Source organism: Dermacentor variabilis, unplaced genomic scaffold (genome assembly GCF_050947875.1).
Source record: "Dermacentor variabilis isolate Ectoservices unplaced genomic scaffold, ASM5094787v1 scaffold_12, whole genome shotgun sequence".
NCBI classification, from domain to species: domain Eukaryota; kingdom Metazoa; phylum Arthropoda; class Arachnida; order Ixodida; family Ixodidae; genus Dermacentor; species Dermacentor variabilis.
In genome coordinates, this window is record NW_027460280.1 from 44,615,005 (window position 1) to 44,637,077 (window position 22,073).

Here is a 22,073-nt window from a genome sequence, read left to right on the forward strand (position 1 = left end):
GCTGCTTCTATATGGCACAGTGTGTTCAGTAAGAAGTGCAAGAAAGGAACCCGGCTGCGTACATGCCTCATACACAATGGGTGTCTGCGGCGGCAATATGGTGTGTTGCTACATTGCTTCACTGATAATTGCATTAATGCAGACATTCACTGTAAGGCAGGCCCTGCCGGAATCTTTTCAGTGTGCATTATTTACAAGAGAGGCGATATCCTATGAAGGCCAAGGCACTTGTAAGATTAAGTGGTACTTATAGGAATTGAGTAAATGCGATAGGCAGACTGACAGGCACAGTGATTTTGGGTAAAAGACATCAAAATGCATTTTGATAAGTTAGGAGCCATGTGAAATTTTCTGCCAAACTTATCTTTCATTTTTGTGCCCATTCTGTAGAGTTTCTGGTATTCTCGAATTGTAACATATCAATCCAGATTATCTTAATGCTCCCCCCTCAGAATCCCCTGAAATGAATATACTATTTATTACATGACCAAACCTCAGTTAATAGGCACACAAGAAATGCAATTATATATGTTTTTAAACTTTGCACAGCAAAGGTTATCGGATTACTGAGAACAATGAAGAAAATGCAGTACATACTTATTTGATCGGGCAAGACGAAATACTGCCTCATTAATGTCCAATGGTACGACAACTCCTTCGGTGTGCGTGAGGGCAGAAACACATCCGGATGTTTGATGAGAAGTTCTTGGAAATTCTCAATTGTGGGCTGTGCTGTCTGAACAGGATGGACACATTTAAGTCCCAGGCCAACATAAATATACAAATATCTTCACAAACATACCGATGGAAAGGTATACAAGATACGCTCTTCTTCTTGACTATAAAGGGCCTTGGCTTGTACACCAGCCAATACATCTGGGTGGAGCTGTTTCATTGAGGTCACAGCCATTCTGGATAAAAAATTCTGTGTGAGGATATCAACCACAAAGCATAACCAAAGGCAAACTGATTGCTACCCTTACTTGGATATAACTGGGTCATACAGCAGTGCATACCACCTTTCTTTGATTTCTTGCAGGGTAAAATTGCAGGAAAATTTTACTCCACGGAACACAGTCTCCAAGTCTGTTGTCTAGTAGTATTAGAAGCAATACAAAATAAGATGCATACACAGTGGAACTGAATTACAAGCTCTTTAACTCTGAACTTACTTGCTGTATGGCCAAACAAAGCGTATAGTCATCAAGAGGTTTCCATCGACCAAGGTCCTTTGTAACCAAGGCTTGAGTGTTCTACAGAAAAAAATTGCAGCATGGTACTGTCTCTGTAATGAAACTGCACACAACTAATTCGCGTGGGTGCACATCATGAATAGTAAAACAAGAGAAAATAAAAAGGCTCTTAGAGTACAAACCTTGGAAGACTTTTTCACTCGTTTTGGTGTGGACTTCGATGTCTAAAAGAAAAAGCCACAATTATTTAAATTATTCATAAAATGGCCTAGTATGGAAAAAAGAAAGGATAAGAAACAATGGACACATAATGAGATTATAGCAATTCTCACCCTCTGATCTTTAGAAATTTTAACCAAAGAAAACGGTATCAAGTAGTTAAACTGCCTGTGTGCTGTAATCTGTTAAAAGAGCACAAAAGCTTTGTTTAACAAAACTTGCCTTATCCTAGCCTCTAAAAATGGCCCAACTTAAAGTACATGTTATTGAGCGAAAAGGGTGCCACAAATAAAGATAACTTTGGCTCTTTGCAAACTGTAAAATAGGCAAGATTAGTTCAAGATTAATGTAGTTGAGGCTTGCTATCAGCACCAACGGTCGGCGTGAGCTCCTACAATCACTCATCTTAAGTGCAATGCCACTGTAGACCAGTGCTTACCTTCTTCCGCTCTGAATATATGGGGACAATTGAGTCCACCTGACTGCTGTCTGAGTAAGTGGCCAGCACTGGCGCTGAACCAGAGCCACCAACGGGGGCGACACTTTGAGTCAGCGATGTTGAAGGAGTGCCAGGCAAAGGTCGTGTACGAGGTGTCTTGATCAGACTGCTCTCGACAAGCTCATCGTCGAACTTCTTGCGCTTGATGGATCGGGATGAGCTGCGTCGCTTCTGCAAGTGCTCAGGCTATACAGACAAGGGAGCAAAAAGAAAGCATGCGAATGCTGGTCAAGCAAAGTTTGGTTAAACCTTTAAGGAACACGCAAATAAATCAACAGTGCAATTATTATTATTTTTGCTTATTGCTTCGAGATATAACAGTATTGTGCAACAAAAGTTGTGCACACAGATATGAGCTGTTCAGTCAAATATGGACAAGTCACAGGCCAAGTATTTAAAGAGAATCGCAGTAGTTTCATTTTAGTCTATACGGATTTCCAACAGGTGTTTCCCATATCTGTGTTGACAGCGTCAGTTATCATCGAAGAATGCACATTCATGTGAGTGACATTTAATAGTTGCTCACAATAGAAAACATTTCTTTTTCTCACAACCTTAAGGTTTCCTTGTAACACCTTTTGAACAGGGTAAATAAACCAGCAAAGTAACTAGACAATACAACCATGAACATTCAGGCCAAATATTATTCCTGTATCAGCAGCAGGGAGCCTACAGCTTTGTTAAAATGACTGGTTGCTCTTTCACCTTTCTGAAATCTTTGCCACTTTGTGTACATTCCTATGCATTTATAAGCATAATAGACCTTGCCCCACTTCTGCATACATGTCGTGACTAAGCAGCACGTCTGTCTGAGGGAAGAACAGAAGTCGTATCACTGATAGGGCAATGGCACGATCTGGTGGCGTATGATACCACTGCGCCAACAATGGCTTTCGACAACGGGCAATGCGATGGTGGATTACGGCATTAAGGATCCTAGAAATACAAAAGCTCAGCATGATGATGGATGGAGCATGGTACGCAACTTGGAACATGATCATATTGGTAGAAATGAGCAGCTGGACCGACAAAAAGTAGAGGAAGGCCACCAAGGTGTGGCAGCATTTAATTTTCAGTGACTCTTTCATACAAGGAACACCAAAAACTGATGGATAAGATTCATGAGTAGGCATCCCTTAATGTGAGACTAATTCACAGTCTTCGCAAAAGGTTTGGAAGGGCTTGTCTAAAAGATATTACATCCTCATGTAAAAACAGCACTAGTCATTCTAAAATACAGATAGCAGTCCAGAAAAATGGCTCAGTTTTTTTTTTTTCAAGAGGCAAAGTTCAAATACAGTACATTTATTTATGAGCAACAACCACTATTCAACCTTCTAAATTTCAACACAGGACATTCAGGAGTTACTTCCACAAGTTGCTAAAGACTTACCTAAAACGGCTAACCAATATGCGTACTCACTAAACATGCCAGTGACTTCTTGTGGCACTCGATAATGGCCAGGAACAAATAAATGGTTCCTAGTGGCTGCATTAAGTATTATAACAGCACTATTCCCAAACTAGCTGACATTGTTTCTCAACTGCCGAGGTCTCCAATATTTGGCACTTGTGATGTTCTGGACACACAGACTTTTCTGTGCAACAAACACATGCCTGCACAAAGTGCCAGTCATGCTGATGGAACAAACATGTCACAACGGCACCTTACCAAGTAAGTGCTGACCTTAAGGCTAGAATGGGGCACAGCCGGGGCAGACCTAGGTGCCGATTCACCGTCAGAATTTGAAAAAGCACCCTTCACATTTCCAATTGTTGGTGGAGATTCTGAAATGAAGAGCATTATGTCATCCCATTGAAAAGGAGAGAGGACAAAACTGAATGCAAAAGATATCTTTAAATAAAAAAAAAAATTTGACGTACCAATATGCCTCAACGTCATTTTAGCAAATAAAGCAGACGTGCAAGTGCTGCATCCCCTCCCCCTCCCTAGAATTATCATTTCAGACAAAGGGCTGTTAAGAGAGATAACAGCACACAATACAGGTATAAACATTTTTTTATTTCTGACAAGGGTAGCAAATTACATGAGCAAAAGACAAACAATGCATAAATTACATCACAAGCATCAAGCAGCCAGACAATGTAATGGGTTTAAGCTTAGCTCTCTCAGAAAAAGATTAAACAGGCAATTTAAGCATTACCAAAGCTTTTACTGAAAAAAAAAAAGGTCACAAGAACTGCAGTCCAAGGCAAACAAATTGTGCCAATAACACACTACCAAACGTGCCTTATAACCAATAAATATCTTCCCGATAGGCACAACAGTGAAACCATAAAAATTTATAGCATGAATTTACTTACTACCAAAGATTCGTGGAAACCCAGTAGGCTAACTATATTACTGAACTTCCACTGCTGATACATCACAGAGGCACTTTCTATCCTCTTCAAAAGAGAACCAAGCATCACCAGACTCAACAGTTATCAAGCACTGCAACAGAGCCGCTTTCAGATGAAATCAAAGCTGATGCTGCTCAGCACAATGATACTTTAACAATAACAAACTACAATTCTAGCAGCATTGAAACAGGTCACAACAACTTGCTGATCTCTACTCACACACAATCCTATCTTACATATAATAGGCCCACTACTGAATGATTACTGAAAAAAAGAGTGCACAACAATGATATATATTGTTATTAGCTCTCAGAACTTGGAATGAGAAGCAGCTCTGAAGAGCACTGAAATTCACCACATTACAGAAGTGCTACACTGACACTGTACAAGTATAAGTTACTACACCATTGCAGCATTAACAAAGATGCACACGAGGACTTTGCAACTTATGGTGCCATGGCTAGGAATGTGTGCAAAAATATTTATAGAATAGCCAGGAATGTGAAATGACATTGCTTACATTTGATATCCAGACATAAGATGACACAATACCAACAATATATTCCAGAAAATTTAGAAGCCCATATTTAGAACTCCAGTGCAAATGTGCATTTATCAAAAACAAGTGGCCATTCTATTACAAATGCAGAACACAAATCTCAGGTGCTTGTGTCTACCTCTCAGATCACTAAATGGTCTAAGCATAGGCATACCTACCAGGGGGGGAGAGGCTGCCCCCCCTCAGAACTGGGGGGGGGGAGTAGGTCATTTGCCTCCCTTTCCCCATTTTTGAAATTGGGGAGCACGGCGCCTGGAGTCTCGACTAAGACCACTCAAGCCTACATAAAGCCACTTGAAGCCGTGATAAGGGAGGTCTGGCCTCTCCACCAGATGCATGCGGAGTCTCAGCCACACTGATTCTTCAGTGCACTCATCTCCGGTATGTACATAGCACACAGCATCTACTTGGTTCCAGTTGGTAAATTGCCCCACCTCTGCAAGTCTGCAGTATAGCCTTTCAACTCTTGATCTAGGCATTGATTCAGACTACTTGGTCTGTCAACAGTGCAATAGAACCCCAATAATGCAATTGAAGTTCCCGTACTTTCAAGACTGCTTTCACTTACTCGGCCGTGAAAGGTGTCCTCGCGATAAAACTAAGGCAGCACGAAGCATTTGCTTATCGCTGCCAGCACTCATCACACCAGCGTTGTGACAGCAAGCGCTCGTGGTTATCGAGTGAGATGTGTTTATGTTTACCTGTGCGTGCATGACACCATGCTTGTCTTAGGCATATATACTGGTTCGGGGCGAGGCATGCCCCTTGCCCCACAGTCAGAAGTGAAAGGGAGAAGTAGGCCATTTGGCCCCCCCGACACACACAAACACACGCACACAAACACACGCACACACACACACTTTTGAAAGCAGACAATGTCAGCTGCACACTGACAAATCCAACAAAAGAACAGCTGGTGCCAAATTTTCTCTCAGAATTGCGCCAATGGGGGCGACTTCTTAATTACGTATCCCCTGCTTGGGCAGCTAGGATTGTTTTTCGGGTGTCACCACCATGTGCTGTAGCAGATGACACTCGACCAGCCACACTAAGCAGTTAGGGTTACCATACTTTGCAGAGCACGACACCTGCGGGACGTGCCTTGCAAGCCTGAATTGTCGAGAAAGCCGTCACTGGGCAGTCCAAGACGAGTTTATTCTACCATCCCTTGCATCATCCCATGTTTGTTGGGCCATCTAATCTAACCATCTTTGAAAACACAAAATCACATTTGCTTTTTATAATTTACCAGTATTTCATTAGTGCCACTATTTTAGCAATATTGTCACTGGATCACGGAGCAAGAAACATTTAGGAGAGGAAACTCCGCTGTTTGCGGCGACCAGAAAAGGTCACAAGCCCGCGGAGCCGTTATCGTGCTGGCGGCCTGGAAAGAAATTACCGCCGTTGAGAGCGCGCCGGTTCCCGGGCGCTGCATTTTTTTTCGCCGCGGCTTTTACGACGCACCGCATGGCGCCGCCACTGTATATGGCCCCGTCGGCGCATACAACAATTGACTTTATCTGGTCGCCCGCGCTCGCTCGCGCTGACGGGAGTTTCACCTCCTAAATGTCTTACTCCGTGCACTGGATTTAGTGACTTTTTCGTCTGTTTACAGCAAAGTTTTCTATTTAGCAATCAGCGACGTTTTTTTAATGACCTAAATGAACAATTGGCGATATTTTAACAACTTATAAGTTAGAAAGGTTGCTTGAAAAATGGCCTTCTAGAATGCAGTTTAATATTCAAAAGATAGATGTAACCGGCCGAAACTCACTGTATGAAGCATAGGCTCCATGACCATGAGGAACCAATGGTTGTCTTCACATTGGTAGCCTTCACATTGTGATTGTGCTCCATAGCACAGTGGTCATCATAGTGCTAATAAAATTGAAGTTTCTTTATTATTTACAAAACCTATTTGATTGTGTTTAATCAGTGCAGGTTCAGTGGTGTCACCAAATCCATTCGATTGGTAGATGTGCAGAAGTGTCAGAGTGTGAATTCACCAAAACCAAATGGAGAAAACATTGTGTTCAGATTTCATTCCGCCTAATTATATAATTAGTCATAATTACTTAATCAACTTCTCAATTGTTATGATTAGACACAAAGTGTCAATGTGGAAATTGTCGAGCAACATGAAAAACTCCCAATACAGCTTTCTGTTGCTCAATATGTGCACATAAAAGTGTTTTTTCGAGAATGCAAGAAGCCCGCGAATACAGGCAAAATTACCACGAGACTAGCTGCTCAAGGCACTTCGTGTGTGTATTCGTAGGCTTCTTTCACGTTCGGAAAAGCACTTTTATGTAGCACGTATTGAGAAACAGAAAGCTGTATTGGGAGCTTTTCATGTCGCTCGACAATTTTCTCATCGACACTTTTCATCTAATTATAATATTTGAGAAGTTAATTAATTAGGACGAATTATAGATGTATGCAGAATGAAAAAAAGTAATCAGAGTATCGCCGAGCGACAGCAAACAACATTACCTTGGCTCTGTCCAGCTACGTGGGACACCCTGTGTAAGCATATATATATATATATATATATATATATATATATATATATATATATATATATAGACAGATAGAGAGAGAGAGATGGCCTGTCCCCTGACTCGAAAAATAGTACGCCACTGAGTTTACCATATTATTGTGCGAAAAAGCTCTCAGGATTTAAGGACTTCTAAGCCCCAGACAACATATCAAGGATCGAAGCAATGTCATGTTTGACAGCTTGAAAACAAGATGATGTCTTTAACAAAGAGGAAAATTTTTTTTCTTTCACATAATCGAAAAGAACACACAAAGAAAAATGTTGCAGTTTAGCCCGAAAGGTGAAGCATTCAGAGCGATAGCAGAGTATGGTTCGTAATTTTACTGGCCGTATAAATCGCAGTAAACATTCGCTTAATAATTAAATTACCAAGCATGGTGTAATGCGCGCACAGCCAAACACAGGCACAAGTAAAGCTGGCTACTGAAAATATGTGACTTAGTCCGGTGGTCACCGAGATCGACAAAAGTGGCAGCTTAGCCCGAAAGGCGAAGCATCGATTATGATGGCAAATTAGTGGGCAGCTATACGAAGTAAGGATACTAGCTTTATCAGCTGTATAAACTTGTAAACATAGGCGTACTAACTAAATTAACAAGCATGGTGTCACACACATACAAGCAAATGGAACACATCTCACTCAATGACTGTGGAAACTCGCTGCCAAAAGGCTGTTGTAAGAAAATCCAACCGCAGCAGCGAGTGAAGTGACATTTTTGCTATCGCTTCAATGGAAAGTAAGTGCTGAGAACACACAGCACACACAAAGTTACAAGCTGCCGCAAAACACCTAGACTCTGTCCCCAATGCAGATTGCTCTCAAGATATGGCCGTGTGACTGGGCACAGACACCACATGTGCAGTTGCAGCCGGTGTAGAACGTCGGCCCCCTTTCCTCCCCAGTGCCTCGTAACGTTGGGTGCCTCCTGCACGACGAAAGATGGCACGCTTCCTCCCTGCTTTCACCTCTTTCACGCGGGCATGATAGCCGCGATAATCGACTCAATTCACACGCTTATACTCGCACGTACAGCACAGAGCATGCAGTGATGGTGTTATCGCCCTTAGACTTTAATAGAACCTCACGCAGACACTGACGGCAGAAATGCGCTTGGAGTGTCCATATAATTGCTATCACAGTACAAAAAAAAAAAGGGCAGAGGTTGGGGGTAGGAGACAGAGCTTATCAAGTAAACCATCACTACAGTGTACTAGAATATGCCCATATTCAAGCATACTCTTAGCCCTGCCAACCACCACAAAGCTACTAACACAAATTTCATGGCTATATGTATAAACAAAATCCACTGAGCTATGCAGAAATGGAAAAAAGGGTTTTAAGAACTACTACAAACACTGAAGACATGTAAGTGAGGATAAAGCTCTGCTGAGTATTGTGTACTGTTTCTAAAGTGTATAAGAACAATTATATCTATACACAATTTTAAACTTTGTGTCAACACTGCAAAGCCTGGAGAAACATTCTGCACAACCCGCATTTTCAAATGAACAGTGTTGTATACTAAAAGCAAAAATATGACAGTAGCAAACAACTCAGGTTGATAGATAAAAAAAAAAAAGAAGTCCATAGTTGAAATAGCAATCAGTAAAGGTGTTATTATGCTGATGTCATTTAACGAAATCATATTGCTATATTTTTGTTTTAATGTGCTGTTTTTACTGTGTCTTGTTGACTGTTGTTGAACATAATTCAAAATTTAGCTTTTTTTCCCCTGTCCCACCGCAACGTCAAAAACAGCTCTGAAACAGCTCCCAGTACAATTACTAGATGTCTTGGTGCTCCTACTGTGACCAGTGATGGTGCAGACGTGCATATAATTAAGACACATACTATGTCCGATAACAGTGGCCCTGTTCCACCCTTGTTATGCTTCACCACATAACACAGGTGTATTATGACAAAGTTGACATAAAAAAACTAGCCATTACGCAACATATATCAGACACTTGCCTCACATGCACTCCTCAACGAATGTCAATTTGAAGTGAACTGAGTTAGGCCTTCAGTGCAGAACACAAATGGCTTGGATTTCAATCTAACTTAAGCTAGCAACCTACATAATGGCAATTACGATGCGACTGTTCTGCATAAGGTTTCCTTTTTCCTTTTTTCGCAGCGGGGTTGGGTTATTTTGGAGATTTGTGGCAGTGCCCATACAACTTGGACAACTGGTTGGAATATAGGGAGCCTCCAAAGTAAATCAGGAGAGTTGGCAGGCATGCAAATGCACTGCGAGGTAGGAGGGATCTGCACATTTACGTTTTTCCTTTAGTATATCTCCTTATTCAAGTAAAGCCATTTCTAGCATAACTGTTTTCGGCAGATACAATAAGGAGACACATCTGTTGCAAGCACATTTTTCTTGTGATAAAAATAAAAAAGAAGCTTTGTTAAAGAGATCCTGCACCATCCCTCCAGCTTTGTGAAAAAAAACGGTTTGCAGATAGCATATGCTGCTGTGACCATCTCGGCCAAATTTTGCAGTTGTGCACGACGTCTAGAGCAGGTAAGCAGAGCGCGAAGTCAGCTTTTTCTAAAACGCTTTCTTTTCAACACAAGCCTGCATCTCACTATTTTTTGGTCACTTTATTTCGTACTATAGCAGATTCCTATATGTGGCTGCTATTGGCCAATAGCTGACATCAATCGAAAAGGATGTTTGGAACAGTGTGCTTCTTTGTACTGTTACTCTGTATATTTATTGACGCAGTTTAATAAACAGGCTGCAGCAAGTGAAAATCTGCTTTTGAATTTCGATAAGAGTTATGTACTTTCAGGAGAAGTCCACTGTCATCTGCTCACAGTAGGCTGTGGCTGCTTATCGGCGTCGTAGCCATCGGATCTTGCTATTTTCGATTCATTCTGAACAGTCACTAGCCTCAAACCATGCAAAACTTCTGGTCAGACCATATGCATGCTTGCCAGCCCGCGCTCACTCCTGGCCGCTCTTGGTTAGATGCCTTGGCAGACTTCGCTTTCTACTAAGTTGTTGATAGTGTTTGAAAACGTGCAAGTTGGGTGTGGTTACTATCCGTCTGTCAATTGTCGCAAGATAAAGCTGGTCCGCACCACGTAGCATGGCCAGACTGCAACATACGAGCGTAAGGACACACTCAGGCCCTCTTGTGCACTATCGCCTTTGCGGGGTGCCGCGACGAGCCTGCGGACTGAGCACACTGCGGCTTGCTGAAGACAATCATGTATGGCGCGTTGTAGAAGCCAAAATTAGAAGCAAAGGTGTCTACGAGAGCATCCAAAATCATATTTGAACTACACACCATGGGGACATTCTGTAGGCAAAGTGTTGTGAACAAGCCTCACTCCGCCATAGCCTCCACAGCGCAAGTCATTGAAAATGGAGCGGAAGCAATGTGTAGGGGCCGTTTGATTGCCGTAACTCTGCTTCTGCTGAACACATTGAAGTGCTTCTTGTGGCAAAGTATTTCTGAAGTAGTCTATTTCAACTTCAAGTACATTTCCAGACTTTGATAAAAAGTAGTGCAGGGTCCCTTTAAGTAATGTGTACGATGAAAGCTTTAAAGGAGCACTCTTTTTTTTGCCTTGCATTAGGAAACCATCTTGAAATGCTATTTAGCTTGCACACATTCATAGTAGCATGCATTGTTGCATTTTCTGCAAACCAATCAGCAGCACAAAAGCACTGCCTTTCAGCCAAATAATTACTTTGTTGACCTAAAGTTATCTTTCTTCTATCTCTGTCTGATGCTTCATAATGGCTAAGCTGGAAATAGAAAAAAAAAAGGGTCAGAGGGGGAGGCAACAGGCCATAATGTGCTAGACCATTTTGATTCTCTACTGCCGAACAATGTTTCCTTTGTCTTATTAAGGGTTCACGTGACTATTATGATGCACAGCAAGATAAACCCCTTTGCTGCCTCAAAGTGCCTCTTCAAGAACTAGCTTGCCCGTATTTTGAGCAGATAATAATTGGCAAACTGCTCACACTAAATAGCGATGGTACCCAACATACAGAGCACTGAGTGTGAATGAAGTGCAACCTAAATTCCTGGAGCTTTTATGAAAGTGAAATGAATTACATGCAAGTAGCACAATGCTACAAATTTCAATCAAGAAAGTACAGAAATTTCTGTGCTTGTCCTAGCTTCATCATCATCATTAGCCCATATTTATGTCCACGGCAGGACGAAGGCCTCTCCCTGCAATCTCCAATTACCCCTGCCTTGCGCCAACTGATGCCAACTTCCGCCTGTGAATTTCCTAATTTCATCACCCCACCTAGTTTTATGCAGTCTTCAACTGTGCTTCCCTTCGCTTGGAACCCATTCTGTAACTCTAATGGGCCACCTGTTATCCATACTACCCATTACATGGCCTGCCCAGTTATATTTTATTCTCTGCTCACTTCACACTGCTCTCTTCCTGTCTCTTAACGTTATGCCTAACATTTTACATTCCATCGCTCTTTGTGCAGTCCTTAACTAGTTCTCGAGCTTCTTCATCAACCTCCAAATTTCTGCCCCATATGTTTGCAGCGGTAGAAAGCAGTTATTGTAGACCTTTCTTTTAAATCATAGTGGTAAGCTCCCAGTCACGATCTGGCAATGCCTGCTGTATGCACTCGAACCCATTTTTATTCTGTAAATTTCCTTCTCATGATTAGGGTCCCCTGTGAGTAATTGACCTAGATAAACTCCTTCACAGACTCTAGAAACTGACTGACAATCCTGAACTCTTGTTACCTTGCCAGGCTATTGAACACTGTCTTCTGCATATTACTCCACCACACTCTTACACTTTCTCTGTTAAGGTCCTCAATCATTTGTTGTAATTCGTGCCTAGTGTTGCTGAACAGGACAATGTCATCTTCAAACTGAAGGTTGCCAAGATATTCGTCGTTGATCCTCACTCCTAAGCCTTCCCAGTTTAATAGCTTGAATACTTCTTCCAAGCATGCAGTGAATAGCATTGGAGATTGTGTCTCCTTGCCTGACCCCTTTCTTTATAAGTATCTTTCTACTTTTCTTGTGGAGAACCAAGGTAACTATGAAATCTTTGCAGATATTTCCCAAGATATTCACGTATGCCTCCTGCACTCCTTGTTTATATAATGCCTCTGTGACTGCTGGTATCTCTACTGAATCAAATGCCTTTTCAATATCTATAAAAGCTGTATAAGAGGTTGATTGTACTCTGCAGATTTCTCGATTACCTCATTGATGACATGGATGTGAATCACTGTACAGTATCCCTTCCTAAAGCTAGCCTGTACTCTTGTTTAACTGAAGTGTTGCCCTTATTCTATTGGAAGTTATCTTGAATATATTATACAACACTTAAAGCAAGCTAATGGGCGTATAATTTTTTCAATTCTCTAAGGTCTCTCTTTATGTGGATTAGTATAATGTTGGCATTTTTCCAGTTCTCTGGAAATCTTGAAGTCGTGAGACAATGTGTATAAAGGGCCGCAAACTTTTCGAGCAGGATATCTCCATCTTCGATTAAATTGAGTGTTATTCCATCTTCCCCTGCCGCTCATTTCTGGATCATGTCTTGCAAGGCCCTTCTAACTTCATTGCCAGTTTCAGGAGCCTTTGTATCCTATTCATTACTACTTTGAATGGAGGTAGCGTGGCTGCTCTGGGTACTGTACAGGTCAGTATAGAATTGTTCTGCAGCTTTTACTATATCTTGTAAATTGCTGATATTACCCTGCTTATCTTTCAGTGCATACACCTTGGTTTGACCTATGCCAAGTTTCCTTCTCACTAATTTCATACTGTGTCCATATTTTACTGCTTCCTTAGTCTTTCTCACGTTATAATTTCCCTTATTTTTGCCTTGTTGATCAGTTTTGACAGTTCCACAAATTCTATCTAATCTCTTGAGTTGGACACTTTCATTCTTTGTCGTTTCTTTATAAGGTCCTTTGTTACTTGGGAATGCTTACCTACTAGTTGCCTTAGTGCCTTACCTCCCACTTCAATTGCTGCTTCCAAAATTAGCCTAGTTACGGTTTCATTCATTACCTCTCTGTCATCTTCATCTCCGTTCTAAAGCTGCATATTTGTTTGCAAGCGCCAGCCTGAATTGGTCTGCTTTTACCCTTACTGCATCTAGGTTGGCCTGTTTCTTTTGACTAATTTTACTCTTTCTCTCTTCATATTGAAGAAAATCCTAGACCTCATTAACCTACAATCACTGCACTTTACCCTGCCCAACACTTCTACATCCTGCACTACGCTGGGATCGGCAGAGAGTATGAAATCTATTTCATTTCTCGTTTCTCCATTAGGACTTTTCCAGGTCCACTTCCTGTTGCTACGCTTCCTGAAGAAAGTATACATTATTTGGAGCTTGTTCCTTTCTGCAAACTCTAGCAACACCTCTCCTCCAGTGTTTCAAGAATCGATGCCATAGTTGCCAACTGCTTGTTCACCAGCCTGCTTTTTTTTCCACTTTAGCATTGGAGTCACCCCTGACTACAGTATACTGAGTTCGCACTTTTCTCATCGCTAATTTCACACCTTCATAAAACTGTTCTATTTTTTATCATTGTGACTGGAGGTTAGAGCGTAGGCTTGAACTGCCTTATTCTAACCTCCTATTCAGCTTTATTACGACTCAGATTAATGCTGTAGAATTCGTCAATGTTGACTGCTATGTCCTTATGAATTAGGAATCCTACTCCATATTGCCTCTTATGCGGAAGCCCTCTGTAACGTAACAGACGTGCCCGTTAGTCAGCACTGTATAAGCCTCCCCAGTTTTAAGTTCACCAAGGCCAATAATACCCCATACAATGCCTAGTTTAAGTGTGTCTAATCTCATTCTTGGACGACTGAGCTGCCACTTATCATAAATTAAACTGCCTAATGTTCGCTCTGTCTAATTGCAAATGTTTCAAAATGTAACAAATTATGTGAAGGGGTCACATGCGTGATGTGCACGGCAAATAGAAGATGCTTTCTACTACACATTGGGCGTGAGGCTACCAACCTTAACACCCAAAGCTACAGCATGAGTAGCCTATGTTACAGAAAACCAAGTAACAATAAGACAAAAAAATCCTTTGAACTTAGTGAGGAATCTGCAACATCTGAGTTTTTTAGAAACAATACAGATAGGAGAGTACTTAAATAATAAATAACTATAATAAATTAATATTGGATAAATAATACAGATAATTCAATACATATAAGGAGCATCACTACCTAACATCAATAAACTAGGTAACTGGCCCAGAATGTGAACTAGGCCGGTATAATGTAAAACTATTCCAATCTGTTTTTATTCCAAATCACCCATTAGCCCTCCGCAATAGGTCAGAATGGTTCGGGTCCAGCCCACATTGGCGGTGCACCCCCGCCCATGTGGGTAGAGCCCAAACCATTTTGACCTGTCGCAGAAGGCTAATGGGCAATTTGGAATAAAAACAGATTGAAATAGCTTTACATTATACCGGCCCCATATTCCTCATACTATGGGAGGACAAAACAATAAATAAAACAGCAAAACAATTTAGAGGCCAGTGACTTGAAAATGTTCAGGCACAACCATTATTTCACACCAAAAAGAGATTAATTATATGCATCTAAAGCGACAAATTCAAACAAAATATTATGTTCACAAAAACAACTGATGTTAATAAATATATACTAATGGTCACCCTACAAGAGGCAAACTACAGAATACCAAACAAGGCAGGATTGTCATTAATTCCTAAAAGTACATAAAAATATGAGATGCTGAAGAGAGTAGTACAGACAGCTTTAACCCAATCATTTTGCAAGCCAAACACATTTTGGCAGCTGGGTTAACTACAGTGATTTCTCAGCATATATTAAAAAAATTAAGACAGTTGTCATCACAGGTATGCATGCGGGGTTGTCCATTTATGGGAAAGGGTCAGCACTTCACCAGGAATTTGTAGCTATTTCGTGGGCAACTTATATTCAGTAAATTGTAGAATTAAAAATTTGCTCCCACATTCCTTGGCTTGCATCTGCCAGGTTATCACCTCTCGGCCACGTGCATGTATTGCCTAAAAATCCGTGAGAAAAGCAGCAGGTGCCTTGCAATCATGTGCATGCATGCTCAAGTGACACCTTTTGTTCACATCTCTGCTAACTGCTCCCAGTCAATTGGTGCTACAAGCACCACTTGCGGGCTGGCCCGCAGAGCAGCATTGTCTGGAGGCAATGCAGGCTCAGCGGCCAGAAGAGTGCCTTGAATGGCGCAGGCGTGCCTCCAAGTCGCCAATCTCGAGCTGCAGTTTTTGGCGCTCGAGCTGGAGATTCTCCTTCTGGAGCTGCAGCTTCTGTGTCTCAACAAGCAGCTTCTTCTCCTCAAGCTCCATACGACGCAGCTCACGCTCCAGCACCATCTCCTGGAGCTCTTCCAGGCGGCGTCGCTCGCGCCTTGGTGCTGCTGTGGGCCCACTGCTGCTTCCACCAGCTGGGCTTGTCGGGCTTTGGGGTGCCATGGCCCCTGTTTCCTGCAGGCTTGGCCGAAGGCCCAGGAACTCGGGCCCTAGCAAGAGGCGCCGGCTGTCAGGTTTCCCTTATAGCCAGCGCCCCATCACATGACATGGCACTCCATTTCCTGTGCCAACTACATGTTGCTGCCTGCCAGCTTGAATGAGCTAGCCTCTTAGTACAAGCATATTCTGGCTTTTGGATGCAGTAGTACTCATTATTGCACCAATGCAACAACTAACGAAACCTGCCTAGTTATTTTTCCATTTGCATTGACTGTGAAACTGTGCTAGATATGGAAAAAGAATGCTCAATGTTAGAACTTTAATATGGTGGCACTCCCATGCTTACCTAAAATTGCTACAGATAAAGGCAGCAGTGTAGCACTTCTGACAGATCAGGCCTTCTAATGTATATAATTATCAGTGAACGGACTTTCTGTTCACAAGGAATATGCTTGCATTAATGTGATGCCAGAGTTTCTGGCTTCACACATGTTTATACAAAGTCTCCTAGAACACTGACATGCAAAAGACTTTTTGCAGCTGCTATTTATCCAGCTATTAAGTTACCAGTTATTCGAGAAAAGTACAAAACACACAGTCACTGAAGTTCTTTTTCTTAAACAAGGTCCTTCAGTCATGCTTGCTCAGCATAACATTGCACCTTCCGGTAAGAAAGCTTACAGAAGATTTAAACCAAGACAATTATGCAGTCTTACAGGGCGATTTTCAATCAAGCGGCATCCAATAAATACAATAGAACCAAAGGACAAAAATAAACAATGAACATAATTTCAAATTGCTAATAACAAAAGGAAAAGAACAACTAAATAACTTTAGTCCAAGTCAAGAACCAAACAGTTGAAAACATTCAAGCAAATTGTGCACTAGGGCTGTATAGTAAATACAGAAGTTTTGCCCAGATAACCTGAACATAAGGGTCTCCCATATTTTATATTTATTCCAAAGTTAACTATGTATGTCTGCCATTTTAGTGTAGAAGCTCCCAGAACTTAATGTTTTTACATGCTGTGTTGTTCAAGATGGCATCACACCAGTTAACAGTGGCATATGGCAAAAAATTCCTGGCGAAGCACTGTTCAAGGCCTTTTTTTGAGACTGGCGAACAGCCCTCACACAATGTTAGATAGGAACAAGCCCTTTCATGGAGATCATGAATGCATCGAGGATGTTTCCCATGAATGTCAAAACGTGAAGGTGAGTGGAAGCTAGTGAAGCAATGTTGCGCTTTAGAATGTAGTGGCATTGCAAATGTTGTGTACAATCTTTCCTAGAAAAGGAAGAGGCAATACTGAATGCTGAACACTACCTCATGCTAATTTGTTGGAGTAAAGGAGGCCATTTGAAAGAAACATGCTGGACTGTCCCAATAACATGATGCCCCACTTAGCTGTCAAAAAACTCTACACCTAGTTACCGAAGGAATAAACCAAGTTGCGTCACCCACCCAACCCTCCCACCAGTGCTGTGTGCTAGTTTCACCATTCTGGCACCTCTTTGGGTTGACATTTTGGAGAATACTTCCACACATATATGGAAATAAAATTTTCTAATCGTCCAGGAACCAGTTAACAAAGTGGTGGAATGTAGAGACTAGCTGACAGAAGAGGAACGAAAAAAATATCTGCTGCAGTGTCGAAAGACTAGATTAACAATAGGTATGGTTATACCAATTTATCTTTATAGTTCTCCAGACTGAGGTACTCCACATATTAAATGTACAGCCCACATAGTGCAATAAAAAAATGCAGAACAAAATATATTGCATTTGTGCACACATCACATATATGATGTAACAATTGCAGTTAACAAGGTATCAAGAACTACATGCACACACATGCGCACAAAAAAACTACACATGCATGCACTATCGTAATTATGACAGAAACTGACACCCTGTTAAACAACCACAACCACAGGCTTGGAAAATTGGGCCAACACATGATTACTAAGTAAATTAGTGTCTAGCTATTAATTCTGTTATTTCTGCACAACCCCTCTTCATTCACTAATGAAATGTGCAGCACAAAAGAAAGATATCAGGCTTTCATTAAACTTCACTTGTTGCGACCCTGACACCCATGTTTCACCACCTATCCCGTAGTGTCCAATCACAAAGAGCTTCAATCGCAAGAGGTCCAATCACAAAATATAATATCCATGACTGCTTTTGTTCACAAGCGAGGCTAAGACTGGTTAACTGGATTTAACATATCAAAGCAACTATCATATCATCATATCATATCATATCAAGTGCTGTAGTGTAAGGATCTGAATTAATTTTGACTGCCTGGTTTTTTTTTCAACATGCAGCTAAAGCTTTGCAGATGAGCAGTTTTGCATCCTGCCTCCGTCAGAATGCAACGGCCAAGAAACAAATCTGCAACTTCACTCTGAGAAGCAAAATGTCAGAGCCACAGTGCCACCATGGCAGGTATTATTTCCAAGGCTGTGATTTTGTAGCAATGTCCTTTCCTGATGCTAATGCTTTTTGGCGCTTTTTACTTTCGAGAGTGGCCACGTTCAACGCTCTGCCCAGGGCAGGGTGTCTCTTGCCCACTCACGAACGCAAAAAGCTAGAAAGGCATTAGCATTGGGAAAAGGCATGCCTACAAAATCGTGGCCCAAGTGTGTAAGCGGAAGAGGTTCATGAACTCAATTTGAAGAAACAGCGAGTGCAACCAATGGAAACATGCAGATTGAAATGTGAATATGCTAAAAGGCAATCACGCACCATTTGCACATTGCATGCAGACAGACACATGAAGTTTTAGACAGTAACGAACTGTGCACATGATCAGTGCAATCTACATGGAATATAGGTATGTTTGCATGAACACAGCATAGCTACATCCAGGCCATGCACAGCACCATAATTGTTGACATGCTAACCGATTCAATGATGATAACTTGATGAACAACCATGATAAAAAAGAAGAAAAAAAAAAGCAGACCCTGGGCTATGCTATTCCGCTACAGCAAAAAACAGAACACCCAACCTTGTGATCCACAGCAGAATACCATAGATACTGAGCCATAACTAATTAATCGTTTATATGCACTTATTTGCATTGCTGAAAAGCAACTCAGGAGCAACACTGTTAGAGTTTCTGTTGAAAAAAAATTTCCTGGGGCTTGACAACAGGGGCACATGGAAGAGGGAAGCATGCAAATTGTTCCAGAGACAGTGTAGGACAGTTAACTTATGTTCATCAAACCTGCTTCTCCTGCAAACTGCTTTAACTATTATATACGAAATATTTCCCTGGCAAATTATCTGTTCACATATGACAACTTAAACACAATGTGCTTCTGTCATGGTTATGCCCACATGAGCGCAGATGATAATGCACATCCACTGAACGTCAGATGATACTGCAATTTCTATAATGGCAAGTCCATATAAATAGAATGTGAGCGTGGATGTTACAACACTAACAGTTACACCCAAGGGCTTCAAGGAAAGTAAGACACACTGTAAAGTTGAACTGTGGATTAATTATGACCACTTGCAATTATTTAAAAGACCCATCACTAGGTCACATTATAAACTTAAGCTATACACTAGAAGTTCTAGAACTAGAGTAAGTTCTAAGACAGTGAAGCTGTCTACAGTTCGTTTTACCAGAAGAATTCTTCAAAATGGTTTACTCTTGGAGGCGATAAAAAAAACATTGAATGCCCTGTTACCTACCGTCAGGAGGCGAGCACGACTGCAAAAAGAGACACTGGCCAGTAAAACGTAAGACTATTCCAATCTGTTTTCATTCCGAGTCTGCCATTAGCCTCCTCTGATAAGACAAAATGGCGTGGGTTCTGCCCCATATGAGTATGGCACTATTCTAACTTATAGTGGGAGGCTAATGGTGGATCTGGAATAAAAACAGATTGGAATAGTTTTCCATTATACTGGCCACTGTCTCCCTCTGCCTAGTGTAACACCTGCAAGTGACGTTCCTGCCTTCTCACATACCGGAACTGAGGGATCGCATCTGGTTTATGTAACGAGGCGTGCCTCTTTTTTTTTTTTTTTGCTGCATGGCGCATTTCCGGTGGAACAGTTGCGAGTTCTCCATTGGATAATTTATCAAAGTAAAAAAGTGTGATCAAGTATCAAAGAGTGATGTTGCTAAGACTGCATTTCACATCACACCATTTGTGCATGCTGCCTCAACTCTCTGGCTGGAAGTGGTGCTTCCTCGAGAAGGTGGATGCATGGCATTCAGTTTTAAATTTCAGCCATTTACACAGTGTGCAGCATTGTAATAGTTTGCAGACACGATCTTCCGTGTGTGAAGTATAAACAATGTTTTTCTGCTTAATATGGCCAAACCTAGCGAGGGGCCCTTTAAGGAACACTACAAGCATTTCTCCCTTTTGCCTCCATCAGACTGTGGCTGCTATGGCAAGGATCCTAGCCCACAATCTTACACTTTCAACAGCAGAATGCTATAAGTGTTGATCCACTGGCAGCTAAATACATTTACACAATGAAGCTACAACTTTAACTGCAGCTTTACAGAACCAGACATGGCTGCTAAAAATTGAAAAGAGGAACAGCTTTCATCTAGTTTCATATAGTGCTGCTTTAACATAAGTATGCAAGTACAAGATTGTAAATAAAAAAAACTCCATTGTGCTTGAGACAAACACTACTGCTTCAACGCATGCACAGCCGTAAAACAAATGCTTAACAAAAAAAAAACCTAAGCAGCACATAGCGCAGCATCATAAAGCATAGCACGGCATCACAACGAATGTAAATATGAAAGTTCCTCAGTGGTGCAAACTACAAAATATGCAGCATACAAGCTTTGCTGCATTTAACACAAGTGCTCACTTGCAGAGTTTAGCATTTTCATTCAAATATGAAAAACAGAAATAACTTTTAGAATGTTCATTTTAACAGCAATCAGCAAAAACAGTATGATGCAGAAAAGATATCTGCAGACATTTGTGCTTCAAAAGATTATGCAACTTTAAAGTTTCATCACATTTAAGAAGTAATGCTGACATCAGACTTGACACATGGGGACAAGATTTGTGCAAATGCCAATGTCACGGAACATTGGCCTCTGGGTTGTAGACAACAGTAGACACTATTATGCAGTCCCTATTGTCAGAAAGTGCAACTGCCAAGGCTCCAACAAACAGGCAAAACATAAGGACCGCTATAAGAACCACCGACAATAGATTACACCCGATTCAGCAGTTAAACATTTTGTTTTAACTCATTTGTTTTGCATTCAGCATCAGACAAGACAGAAGAACTGTTTTAAAATTTATTATTTTCAACTCTATTCTAAAAAAAAATACTTTAGATACTTATTGAGAACAAATTGACCATTTCTTGTACCATATACTAGGAAAACAGAAATTTTTCCTTAATATAACTCATTACCATCAGACTTAGCAAAATAAAAGAACCCACTAAACAACCACATACTGTCACCACCATGACCATCCAATGTCAATAATTAAAGAAGTCTTATGATGCAAGCGATACATTTTAAGTACATGTTTTCTTCAGTCCTCATAATTCTGAAGCATTACCTTGCCATGTACAATTAAGAATGCTGCACGAGAAGGGGTTGCAGCATTTACAAGTTCTTGCAAACTGGGAACACTGCGCTAGTCCCATTACTATGATTTTTGTGTGAAAGCAGAGTAAATACCGTCTGCTTATTTAATAAATGACATGTTGATAGTGTCAAAACAAAAAAGAAAAGAAAAAAGAACGAGCGAGAGGTCTCGGTCGGCCACGCTGCAGTCATGTAGACACACTTCTTTATAGATTCAGAGCCTAACTTTTACACAGAAGATGGACTACATGATTGCCCTTTTGCACTAGGGGTTGCACAGAATGCTACGGGGTTTTATAACGATTATTCCATGACAATTAATTACTCTGGTACACACATACAAAAAAAAGAAGAAGAAATCAAGCAAGACTGCAGATTTTGCAAACAGTTCTTGCGAACATTGCGCAATGCTGGAGCCTCACCTTCCAATTCTAGTTCCTACTCAACACTCCTAACTGACTAAAGAAGAAAGAGAAAGCGCAACAGTAGGCTCACCTGGTGCTTGCGATGCTTCGCTTACATCTTGGGAGTTATCACTCGCAACATTACCCAACACAAGGTTCGACGACATGTCGGCTGCGCGAGTCTGTAAA

The 22,073-nt window shown here is 41.2% G+C and overlaps 1 protein-coding gene across 2 annotated transcripts in view; it reads right to left on the bottom strand.

The window, feature by feature from the left end:
- The window catches only part of Rcd5 (microspherule protein Rcd5), a 46,663-nt gene that overhangs the window by 23,890 nt on the left and 700 nt on the right, over positions 1–22,073 (bottom strand). Inside the window, exons 2-9 of one of the 2 annotated variants that reach the window (XM_075676752.1) lie at positions 21,976–22,066; positions 3,599–3,699; positions 1,852–2,097; positions 1,376–1,417; positions 1,173–1,253; positions 984–1,093; positions 803–911; positions 598–736 (exon numbers count right to left, since the gene is read on the bottom strand). In XM_075676752.1, coding sequence (XP_075532867.1) covers positions 598–736; positions 803–911; positions 984–1,093; positions 1,173–1,253; positions 1,376–1,417; positions 1,852–2,097; positions 3,599–3,699; positions 21,976–22,051 — 904 coding nt within the window. In that variant the 5' untranslated portion in view covers positions 22,052–22,066. Of the gene's footprint in view, positions 1–597; positions 737–802; positions 912–983; positions 1,094–1,172; positions 1,254–1,375; positions 1,418–1,851; positions 2,098–3,583; positions 3,700–21,975; positions 22,067–22,073 lie in introns of both variants that reach the window. The other variant, XM_075676751.1, reaches the window with a different exon arrangement.